Source organism: Ranitomeya imitator, chromosome 7 (genome assembly GCF_032444005.1).
Source record: "Ranitomeya imitator isolate aRanImi1 chromosome 7, aRanImi1.pri, whole genome shotgun sequence".
Taxonomy (NCBI): domain Eukaryota; kingdom Metazoa; phylum Chordata; class Amphibia; order Anura; family Dendrobatidae; genus Ranitomeya; species Ranitomeya imitator.
In genome coordinates, this window is record NC_091288.1 from 186,697,894 (window position 1) to 186,710,681 (window position 12,788).

General features: G+C 43.8%; 1 protein-coding gene across 1 annotated transcript in view; it reads left to right on the forward strand.

Moving 5' to 3' along the window:
• The window catches only part of DNAH3 (dynein axonemal heavy chain 3), a 332,604-nt gene that overhangs the window by 75,396 nt on the left and 244,420 nt on the right, over positions 1-12,788 (forward strand). Inside the window, exon 6 of the mRNA XM_069734194.1 lies at positions 9,826-10,015. Coding sequence (XP_069590295.1) covers positions 9,826-10,015 — 190 coding nt within the window. The remainder of the gene's footprint in view (positions 1-9,825; positions 10,016-12,788) is intronic.

The window sequence follows — 12,788 nt, forward strand, 5'->3', positions numbered from 1 at the left end:
AAATGTCTATGCATGCAACTTGTATTGAGACTTTTCAGATTCTGTCCTCTGCTTAAGGTAGTTGAACATTTTTGACAGATGACTTTGCGCTGATCAATTGGATGTTGTTTAAAAAAATGCCAGACTGCACTCTTTCTAGCATCGGATACCTTTTCAGGCATTGCAGACTGAGCTTTAACCGGATGGCCACGCTGTCCTCCAACAGGTTTTGGCTTTGCCACGCGTTTTGGGCAAGATACGGGCCCGGCAGATGGAACCTGTTGCGATGTTGATGCCTGCTGCGGCCCCTCCTCCTCCGCTTCAGAACTGCTGCCGCCTGCACCCTGTTTCCCCAATGGCTGCCAATCGGGGTCAAGAACTGGGTCATCTATTACCTCTTCTTGTAGCTCGTGTGCAACTTCGTCTGTGTCACCGTGTCGGTCGGTGGTATAGCGTTCGTGATGGGGCAACATAGTCTCATCAGGGTCTGATTCTTGATCAGCACCCTGCGAGGGCAATGTTGTGGTCTGAGTCAAAGGACCAGCATAGTAGTCTGGCTGTGGCTGTGCATCAGTGCACTCCATGTCAGATTCAACTTGTAATGGGCATGGACTGTTAACTGCTTCACTTTCTAAGCCAGGGACGGTATGTGTAAAGAGCTCCATGGAGTAACCCGTTGTGTCGCCTGCTGCATTCTTCTCTGTTGTTGTTTTTGCTGAAGAGGACAAGGAAGCGACTTGTCCCTGACTGTGAACATCCACTAACGACGCGCTGCTTTGACATTTACCAGTTTCACGAGAGGAGGCAAAAGAGCTAGAGGCTGAGTCAGCAAGATAAGCCAAAACTTGCTCTTGCTGCTCCGGCTTTAAAAGCGGTTTTCCTACTCCCAGAAAAGGGAGCGTTCGAGGCCTTGTGTAGCCAGACGACGAACCTGGCTCCACAGCTCCAGACTTAGGTGCAATATTTTTTTTCCCACGACCAGCTGATGCTCCACCACTACCACTACCCTCATTACCAGCTGACAATGAACGCCCCCGGCCACGACCTCTTCCACCATACTTCCTCATTGTTTTAAAAACGTAAACAAACTAACGGTATTTGTTGCTGTCACACAAATTACACGGTGAGCTATAACTTCAGTATGATTTAGCTACCCCTTTACAGGTGAGTGAGACCACAACGAAAATCAGGCACAATGTTACACACTCTGTTGTTGGTGGCAACAAATGAGAGAGATGCCACACACGCAGGACTGTCACTGAAGCACAAATGTAAATATTAATCTCCCACTGATTTGATTTTTTTTTTTTTTTTAAGGGAGACTTTAGGAAAAAAAAATAATAGAATAAAATGATTTTTTCAGGAAGAATTTAGAAACCAAATAAAATAAAATGATTTTTTCAGGGAGAATTTAGAAAACAAATAAAACAAAAAAAGGCTTTCTATGGCCCACTGAGTGAGAGATGACGCACACAGGAGTCAGGAGTGGCACACAAGCCCAGAGGCCAATATTTATCTCCCACTGATTGATGTAGTGATTTTTTCAGGTAGATTTTGGAACCCAAATCAAGCTAAAAAAAATAATAGGCTTTCTATGGCCCACAATTGGAGAGAGAGAGAGAGATGGCACACCCAGGAGTCAAGACTGGCACACAAGCAGAAAGGGCAATATTAATCTCCCACTGATTTGTTTTTTTTTTTTTTTTTTCAGGGAGACTTTAGGGAAAAAAAAATAGAATAAAATGATTTTTTCAGGAAGAATTTAGAAACCAAATAAAATAAAATGATTTTTTCAGGGAGAATTTAGAAAACAAATAAAACAAAAAAAGGCTTTCTATGGCCCACTGAGTGAGAGATGACGCACACAGGAGTCAGGAGTGGCACACAAGCCCAGAGGCCAATATTTATCTCCCACTGATTGATGTAGTGATTTTTTCAGGTAGATTTTGGAACCCAAGTCAAGCTAAAAAAATAATAGGCTTTCTATGGCCCACAATTGGAGAGAGAGAGAGAGATGGCACACCCAGGAGTCAAGACTGGCACACAAGCAGAAAGGGCAATATTAATCTCCCACTGATTTGTTTTTTTTTTTTTTTTTTCAGGGAGACTTTAGGGAAAAAAAAATAGAATAAAATGATTTTTTCAGGAAGAATTTAGAAACCAAAGAAAATAAAATGATTTTTTCAGGGAGAATTTAGAAAACAAATAAAACAAAAAAAGGCTTTCTATGGCCCACTGAGTGAGAGATGACGCACACAGGAGTCAGGAGTGGCACACAAGCCCAGAGGCCAATATTTATCTCCCACTTTTTTTTTTTTGTTCCAGGGAAAATTTATAAACCCAATAAAAAAAATAATAAATAGGCTTTCTATGGCCCACTATCTGAGAGACCGAGAGAGATGGCACGCTTAGGACTGGCACACAAGCCCAAAGGCCAATATTAATCTCCCTTTTTTTTTAAGGGAGAATTTATAAAACCAAAAAAAAATAAATAAATAGGCTTTCTATGGCCCACTATTTGTGAGAGAGATGGCACGCTCAGGACTGGCACACAAGCCCAGAGGCCAATATTAATCTCCCACTTTTTTTTTTTTTTCCAGGGAAAATTTATAAACCCAATAAAAAAATAAAAAAATAAATAGGCTTTCTATGGCCCACTATCTGAGAGAAGAGAGATGGCAACGCTTAGGACTGGCACACAAGCCCAAAGGCCAATATTAATCTCCCACTGATTGATTTATTGATTTTTTCAGGTAGAATTTAGAACCCAAATAAAGCAAAAAAAATAAAAAAATGGGCTTTCTATGGCCCACTGAGTGAGTGATGATGCACACAGGAGTCAGGAGTGGCACACAAGCCCTGAGGCCAATATTTTTCTCCCACTGATTGATGTAGTGATTTTTTCAGGTAGATTTTAGAACCAAAATCAAGCAAAAAAATAAATAGGCTTTCTATGGCCCACTGAGTGAGTGATGATGCACACAGGAGTCAAGAGTGGCACACAAGCCCTGAGGCCAATATTTTTCTCCCACTGATTGATGTAGTGATTTTTTCAGGTAGATTTTATAACCCAAATCAAGCAAAAAAATAAAGAGGCTTTCTATGGCCCACTGAGTGAGAGATGACACAGACAGGGATGGCACTCTAGCAGAAATGTCAATCTTAATCTCCCACAAAAAAAAAAAAAAAAAACAGGGAGTGTCCTTCAATTACTATCTCCCTGCAGTAATCTCAGCCAGGTATGGCAGGCAGCAATAAGGAGTGGACTGATGCACAAATTAAATAAAAAGTGTGTACAAACCAAAAAGATAGCTGTGCAGAAAGGAAGGAATAAGAGGATTTGTGCTTTGAAAAAAGCAGTTGGTTTGCACAGCGGCGTACACACAGCAATGCAGCTATCAGGGAGCCTTCTAGGGCAGCCCAATGAGCTACAGCGCTGAGGGGGGAAAAAAAAAAATGTAGCTTCCACTGTCCCTGCACACCGAAGGTGGTGTTGGTCAGTGGAAATCGCTACAGCACAAGCGGTTTGGTGGTTAATGGACCCTGCCTAACGCTATCCCTGCTTCTGATGAAGCGGCAGCAACCTCTCCCTAAGCTCAGATCAGCAGCAGTAACATGGCGGTCGGCGGGAACGCCCCTTTATAGCCCCTGTGACGCCGCAGACAGCAAGCCAATCACTGCAATGCCCTTCTCTATGATGGTGGGGACCAGGACCTATGTCATCACGCTGCCCACACTCTGCGTTTACCTTCATTGGCTGAGAAATGGCGCTTTTCGCGTCATTGAAACGCGACTTTGGCGCGAAAGTCGCGTACCGCATGGCCGACCCCGCACAGGGGTCGGATCGGGTTTCATGAAACCCGACTTTGCCAAAAGTCGGCGACTTTTGAAAATGAACGACCCGTTTCGCTCAACCCTACTCAGGACATATTCGCTCCAACGGTGCTGAGTTTTTCATCCCCCGGCAGATATGCTAAAACCAGGGATTCAAGCTTCAGGAGGCTAATTTGCATATTCCAGGTGCCTTCTGGGAGAAGCGAAGTCTCCCTAAGCTAGAAGATCGTTGGGTACAGCCGGGACCAGCTGCTTCGAAAGCATCACCAAACCGAATTTTTGCCTGTAGGACATTATTGCAAGAGAGCTTGGCTGAGTAGATTACACAAGAAGGAAAACACACAGCAAGTCAGCAGGATCTAGGAGCAACATGGCAGATGTGACAACCTACATGGTGAGCTGCAGCATGTGCTACATGTTCACAGATCGACCAGAAGAAGAATCCAATTTCACCTGTCAGAAGTGTAGACTAGTGGCCCTTTTAGAAGAAAAGGTGCGGGGTCTGGAAGAAAGAATAGCAACTTTGAAACTCATCAAAGAGAATGAAGACTTTCTAGACAGAACAGAAGCATCTCTACTGGTCACAGAAGGTGCAAAAAGTGTCAGAGAACCTCCAAAAGCAGATGAGTGGAAGCATGTGACCAAAAGAAGCAAGAAGACCATGGAGAAATCACCAACCACACAACTGAAGAACCGATATCAAATCTTTGTAGAGGATGAAGATGGCACACCTAAGAATGAAGCAATACCAGCAAGCAAAAAAGAAAAGGGCACACAGCAACAAGTGACAGCAAAAAGTACAGCCAAGAAGCAACGAAGAGTGGTGGTGGTGGGAGACTCACTACTGAGAGGCACAGAAGCAGCCATCTGCAGACCGGACATAACTGCAAGAGAAGTATGCTGCCTTCCAGGTGCAATGATCAAGGATGTGACCGATAGGATACCAAAGCTCTTCAGCTCCAAGGACGTCCACCCATTTCTTCTGATACATGTTGGCACCAATGACACGGCAAGGAAGGACCTACCGACAATCTGCAAGGACTTTGAAGAGTTGGGGAAGAAAGTAAAGGAACTGGATGCACAGGTAGTTTTTTCTTCTATCCTTCCAGTAGACGGGCATGGCACCAGGAGATGGAACAGGATCCTTGATGCAAACAACTGGCTAAGACGATGGTGCAGACAACAAGGATTTGGATTCCTGGACCACGGTGTGAATTACTGGTATGATGGACTCCTCGCCAGAGACGGACTACACCTCAACAAACCTGGGAAACACACATTCGCCAGAAGACTCGCTACACTCATCAGGAGGGCGTTAAACTAGAAGAAGAGGGGACGGGAAGAAAAACATTAGACTCGAACAAAGACGACCCAGGAAAACATACTCAGAAGGGAGGTAAGAACATTTCTAAAACAATCCACAGTGAGGAGATTGGAACAAAACAAAATCCTCTGAACTGCATGCTCGCAAACGCCAGAAGCCTGACAAACAAGATGGAAGAACTAGAAGCAGAAATATCTACAGGTAACTTTGACATAGTGGGAATAACCGAGACATGGTTAGATGAAAGCTATGACTGGGCAGTTAACTTACAGGGTTACAGTCTGTTTAGAAAGGATCGTAAAAATCGGAGAGGAGAAGGGGTTTGTCTCTATGTAAAGTCTTGTCTAAAGTCCACTTTAAGGGAGGATATTAGCGAAGGGAATGAGGATGTCGAGTCCATATGGGTTGAAATTCATGGAGGGAAAAATGGTAACAAAATTCTCATTGGGGTCTGTTACAAACCCCCAAATATAACAGAAAGCATGGAAAGTCTACTTCTAAAGCAGATAGATGAAGCTGCAACCCATAATGAGGTCCTGGTTATGGGGGACTTTAACTACCCGGATATTAACTGGGAAACAGAAACCTGTGAAACCCATAAAGGCAACAGGTTTCTGCTAATAACCAAGAAAAATTATCTTTCACAATTGGTGCAGAATCCAACCAGAGGAGCAGCACTTTTAGACCTAATACTATCTAATAGACCTGACAGAATAACAAATCTGCAGGTGGTTGGGCATCTAGGAAATAGCGACCACAATATTGTGCAGTTTCACCTGTCTTTCACTAGGGGGACTTGTCAGGGAGTCACAAAAACATTGAACTTTAGGAAGGCAAAGTTTGAACAGCTTAGAGATGCCCTTAATCTGGTAGACTGGGACAATATCCTCAGAAATGAGAATTCAGATAATAAATGGGAAATGTTTAAGAACATCCTAAATAGGCAGTGTAAGCGGTTTATACCTTGTGGGAATAAAAGGACTAGAAATAGGAAAAACCCAATGTGGCTAAACAAAGAAGTAAGACAGGCAATTAACAGTAAAAAGAAAGCATTTGCACTACTAAAGCAGGATGGCACCATTGAAGCTCTAAAAAACTATAGGGAGAAAAATACTTTATCTAAAAAACTAATTAAAGCTGCCAAAAAGGAAACAGAGAAGCACATTGCTAAGGAGAGTAAAACTAATCCCAAACTGTTCTTCAACTATATCAATAGTAAAAGAATAAAAACTGAAAATGTAGGCCCCTTAAAAAATAGTGAGGAAAGAATGGTTGTAGATGACGAGGAAAAAGCTAACATATTAAACACCTTCTTCTCCACGGTATTCACGGTGGAAAATGAAATGCTAGGTGAAATCCCAAGAAACAATGAAAACCCTATATTAAGGGTCACCAATCTAACCCAAGAAGAGGTGCGAAACCGGCTAAATAAGATTAAAATAGATAAATCTCCGGGTCCGGATGGCATACACCCACGAGTACTAAGAGAACTAAGTAATGTAATAGATAAACCATTATTTCTTATTTTTAGTGACTCTATAGCGACAGGGTCTGTTCCGCAGGACTGGCGCATAGCAAATGTGGTGCCAATATTCAAAAAGGGCTCTAAAAGTGAACCTGGAAATTATAGGCCAGTAAGTCTAACCTCTATTGTTGGTAAAATATTTGAAGGGTTTCTGAGGGATGTTATTCTGGATTATCTCAATGAGAATAACTGTTTAACTCCATATCAGCATGGGTTTATGAGAAATCGCTCCTGTCAAACCAATCTAATCAGTTTTTATGAAGAGGTAAGCTATAGGCTGGACCACGGTGAGTCATTGGACGTGGTATATCTCGATTTTTCCAAAGCGTTTGATACCGTGCCGCACAAGAGGTTGGTACACAAAATGAGAATGCTTGGTCTGGGGGAAAATGTGTGTAAATGGGTTAGTAACTGGCTTAGTGATAGAAAGCAGAGGGTGGTTATAAATGGTATAGTCTCTAACTGGGTCGCTGTGACCAGTGGGGTACCGCAGGGGTCAGTATTGGGACCTGTTCTCTTCAACATATTCATTAATGATCTGGTAGAAGGTTTACACAGTAAAATATCGATATTTGCAGATGATACAAAACTATGTAAAGCAGTTAATACAAGAGAAGATAGTATTCTGCTACAGATGGATCTGGATAAGTTGGAAACTTGGGCTGAAAGGTGGCAGATGAGGTTTAACAATGATAAATGTAAGGTTATACACATGGGAAGAGGGAATCAATATCACCATTACACACTGAACGGGAAACCACTGGGTAAATCTGACAGGGAGAAGGACTTGGGGATCCTAGTTAATGATAAACTTACCTGGAGCAGCCAGTGCCAGGCAGCAGCTGCCAAGGCAAACAGAATCATGGGGTGCATTAAAAAAGGTCTGGATACACATGATGAGAGCATTATACTGCCTCTGTACAAATCCCTAGTTAGACCGCACATGGAGTACTGTGTCCAGTTTTGGGCACCGGTGCTCAGGAAGGATATAATGGAACTAGAGAGAGTACAAAGGAGGGCAACAAAATTAATAAAGGGGATGGGAGAACTACAATACCCAGATAGATTAGCGAAATTAGGATTATTTAGTCTAGAAAAAAGACGACTGAGGGGCGATCTAATAACCATGTATAAGTATATAAGGGGACAATACAAATATCTCGCTGAGGATCTGTTTATACCAAGGAAGGTGACGGGCACAAGGGGGCATTCTTTGCGTCTGGAGGAGAGAAGGTTTTTCCACCAACATAGAAGAGGATTCTTTACTGTTAGGGCAGTGAGAATCTGGAATTGCTTGCCTGAGGAGGTGGTGATGGCGAACTCAGTCGAGGGGTTCAAGAGAGGCCTGGATGTCTTCCTGGAGCAGAACAATATTGTATCATACAATTATTAGGTTCTGTAGAAGGACGTAGATCTGGGGATTTATTATAATGGAATATAGGCTGAACTGGATGGACAAATGTCTTTTTTCGGCCTTACTAACTATGTTACTATGTTACTATGTTACTATGATGTACCGTATATTAATCTTGCAGGAAGTGAATGCACAAACAGAAGTTTCCTTAAGAAAAAAATATTACATAATCAACAGATCCTCTCAAGAGAGAAATCTGCATGATTATAACTGTTCTTAACGAGAAGTGAAATTACATAATGAGAACAGCTCTTCATTTGGGGAAAGCTCGATACACATCACAACAAGGCAATAAGATCACTGCATCCGCTGCATTTACAGGCAGGAAACAGCCTGCTGGGCCTCAGTCAGTTTGCATCCCGAAAAATATAATTCTCATTTACTGCTATCGATATCAGTGAAAAGTCTATATTCCTATTATTATTTCCTTCCCTGTGGGTGATAAAAGTGGTTAATTATTCAGTTGCTTCTCCCAAGGCTGTCACTAAAATTTTATATACTGCCTAACAGAGAATCTTAGCGATTCTGAAAAGGATTACATGGTGGTTATTCAAGTGAATGCAATAAGTGTAATACATAGTCGAGACTGGCCTTCCAGAGCCTGCCCTTTATTAGCAGCTCTCATCCCTACATCATAAAAGGGAAAATGGGCTCCGACCTGTTGACCCTCCTCTATGACCTCTATTTGTCCTAACAGGGCTTATGGAGAAAGGTATGCCTTCAGGAGAACCTCTTTAAGTAGGAAGTCTAGGGTACTTCGATATTTCTCACTGGAGAAGTACCCTCCATGGTTGGATTGTCGCTGGACAAACTGGGCTGCAGATTCTAAGCCCTGTCGAATTTCTAGGTTTGGTCCCCAGAATAGTCCCCGATTGTCAGCAGGTGTGCAGTAAGTAATAGTGAAGTAAGGAACATAGTGGCAGTCAGGATGAAACAAGCTGGTGGGTATTACAGCACTGAAGAATCCAGGAGTTGGCATCATGAATGGAACCAGGCAACTAATCCAAGGAATGAGACTGGATCATAACATAGGAAGAAGCCTTCGGTCAAGGTCAGGGTCAAAATTAGGAGTCAGTAGCAGAGTCAATATACAGGAACAATAAGCAAAGCAAGGGATATAACTTAATCTGCAAGTCCAAGTCACTTTGAATAGTCTACCAATCACTTCCACAGTAGAGAGCAAGAGAACCATGGTCTGCAGGGAAGTAGAGAGGCCACAGTGCACAGGAGAGTGTCTGGGTGCTCTCTAACTGGGCTCAAACACCCTTCAGAGCCATGGACAGCAGCACAGACTTGGCACAGGAAAGAGTACAGATAAGTAACATTAGGCCATACAAATGCATTTTAATATAGAATAAAAAATGAAAACAAGACACATAAATACGGCTTAGACAGCTCACAGACAAGGAGGGAAAAAGACATGAGTTTTGCATGAGTTGCTCATTCTTGACAACTTTTTAGAATGTCCACCCTCATGTAAATTGCCTAAATTTTGCTGCTGAAACCTCCCGGAAAGAAGGTTTGGCAATGAATGATGAGACAGTGAATCAAGTGTATTGTGCCAATTACCGTGTGGGCCAGTCCGAGACTGTCCAGACTTACATCCAGTCTGTAGTCATTTTGCTCCTCCAGGGTTAACAGGAAGCAAACTGCTAAAAAGCAGTGGAAAAACTCTTCTTTCATACACATCTTATTATGCGCAGCCCTCTTATTCTACATACTAATCAACAATCTTGATAACTGTTTCAGAGGTATTTCTACTACATGCACCAGGGGATTCAGAGCGAAATGCTGGCACCCCAGGAGAAGCAGCAGATGGACAGAATCTTAACAAGTGTTCTCAGCCAACTCCCGAAAAACGCGTCTCTGGAGAAATTGCTTCAACAAATAAAAGAAGAGATTGGAAATGATTACTACATCAGCCTTAGGAAAAGTATAGGTGAGCATTAGTTCTTCATTCTTCATCTTCTGTCTCCTTAAAAAACGGAATCACATCCATATCATTATGCCAACTTTGGATGGGTCAGTAAACTAGTACTTATTTTGTCCATCTTCAGGGGCGGACACTTACAGCTTGGGGCCCATGTGCAAGAAATGTGTCTGGGCCCCCTCCTTTTATGGCGACAAATATATATTATATAGTCTCCTTTATTATGTATATGAGTTGCCCGCAAGGGCCGTGGGGTACTCGGTACTGGGTCCGGTGCTTAAACGGGGATGTCACGTGGCGGCGACCTAGTCCATGGCCCTGGGCACCCATGTTAAAGGGAATGTCTTTAAAGGGGTTTGAAATAAAGTTTGTGTTCGTTACGCCACCTGTGGTATTCGGTCAGTGGGGACCGTCGCTGCTTAAAGGGGTCCTCTGGGGTGATGTTATGGCAGCTAAGATGGTATAACTTCTCGCAGGTGAAGTTGGGTCCCCAGGGCTCCCGCTGTGTAGCTGGTGATGGTGGGTAGTGTATAAAGAAACGGAGGACACAGGCTTGCAGTCTCTTTACCTGGTTTACTGGAGACTTCAGGCATCCACAGTCCAGGGCACCAGATCACAGATACAGGCAGGGTCCGGCCGGCTTGGAAGCAAGTTCAGAGTCCCCTTTACCAGGTGGAGTTAGAAGCCTTCCTACCAGCGCTTGGACAGGTGATGTGTAATCCAGCTGTCCTGCAAGTTTCTGCTGTGCCTCCTAGAGTCCGACACAACCTCAGTCTTCCGGCTACCGGGAATCTGCGCTCTACAGGGGGATAACCCATACGCTGCTGCCCTCCCTGGTGTCACTCTCCTGCGCTTTGCTCTCCTGAACGCTCACTATACACTGTTCTTTCTTCTCTGTTTCTCTGTCCTGGAGCTGCAGCCTCTTGGCTACATGGCCCCTTCTGTCCTTTAAACTGATCTCTTCTTTCCTTCCTCTTTCCGCCAGGAGCTGCAGACCCCCACGTCTGCTCAGCTAGTCTCCTTTCGTACTGGCTCTGCCTCAGCTGAAGTTCCGTGACAAGCTTTTGTCTGGCCTTCCCCAACTCTCCTCTCAGCCTCAGACTGCTCCAGTCTGCTGTCTGGCCTTCTCTCTCTCTGCTCTGTCCCTCTGACAGACTACTCACTGATTCACTTCCCCTCCAGCCAGAATATATATATAGGGGTGCCACGCACAAACTGGGCCAGGGCTCCCCCTTCTGGCCTGAAGTGTGAACATATTGTGTGCTTTGTGGCTACCTGATAGAAGAGATCTTCCCTTGCTTCCAAGCGTGACATCACTCTCCCGTGAGGAAAGCAATGCCACTGTGACAACCAGGACCCCGGGGTTTCACATATATTGTAATCCCTTATTACACAGCGCCCTCTCTTGTCATGTACAGCAGGGGTGTCAAACTGCATTCCTTGAGGGCTGCAAACAGGTCATGTTTTCAGGATTTCCTTGTACTGCACAGGTGATAATTTAATCACCTACACAAATAATGAGTTGGTGATTAAATTATCACCTGTGCAGTACAAGGAAATCCTGAAAACATGACCTGTTTGCAGCCCTTGAGGAATGCAGTTTGACACCCCTGATGTACAGCATCGTCCCTTACATATCGGATTATATAGAGCTCTGTCTTTATTGCATACGTCCTCTCTTGTTAGATGCATAATGCAATGATGGCTGATGGAGCATGGGAAAGCCTCTTTTCAAATGGAGGAGCTGGTGGACTGGTTGCCTGGTCACTGGCTGCTCCATCAGCAGTCATTTGATATATAACAACAGAAGAGACTATGTAATTGTCACGGTTCACACCGTGCTGCCAACAATATGTCACGGATCCTAACAATATGTCAGGGATCCCGGGGAGGATATCTTTATGGTCCCGACTACTCACACCAATTTGTCATGAACTAGGGTTGTTTGGTTGCCACCGGTTCCTCCGGAAGGGAATTTATCTATATCTCACTTCCCAGTTCCAGTTTGGAACGTGCAGCTCTCTGGCAACCCCTTTACACTCAGGTCAGATTAGGTACTGCACCTAGGGTAATTAGTTGACAGAAAGGCTGCCTGCTATGTACTGGCTTTTGGGCACGCTGCAGAGAGGGCAATATAACTACTCCCACTCAGACGGGAACAATAATTATCAATGCCGGCGTCGCTACAAAGATTCCCAATCGCACAGAACAAAGTATGCTGCTATCACCTCCGATTCCACCAAAGGTTAACGGGTCCAGAGCCAACTCAAATCAGTAGCGTAATTCACTTCAGAGGACGCACCATTCGTTCATAGAGCAGGAAGAGACAGCTAGTAAATTATATATTTTACTCCATAAAAAGTTAGGCACTGTTTACAAAGTATAAAAGATATTACAAAGAAGACAAAATCATGTGTACATTGTAAATTACAAAATAAAAAGGATGAACATTGAAAGAAAACACATACAGGTCGGTCAGATCATTTCATATCAGCATGGCGGCCGTGTGCTCAGGAGATACATCCAGATGCATGAGCACAGCTTTGCAGAGCTGTTGTTAGCTCGCTTTCTGGACCAACTCTAAAAAACTAACTCCCAACTTAGCAGGGGTGAATATGTGCCCTCTGTCATGACATCACTGAGTGGGCTGAGTAATGATATGTACTCTTTTCCTAGTTATTTACGTTTTTGGAAGCCCCCAGACCAAGGCATTCCTTGGTCAAGGGGAGGGGGAACGAGTTGCTTTACAGGATTGGTCGCCTGCAGTTTAAAAGCCACACTC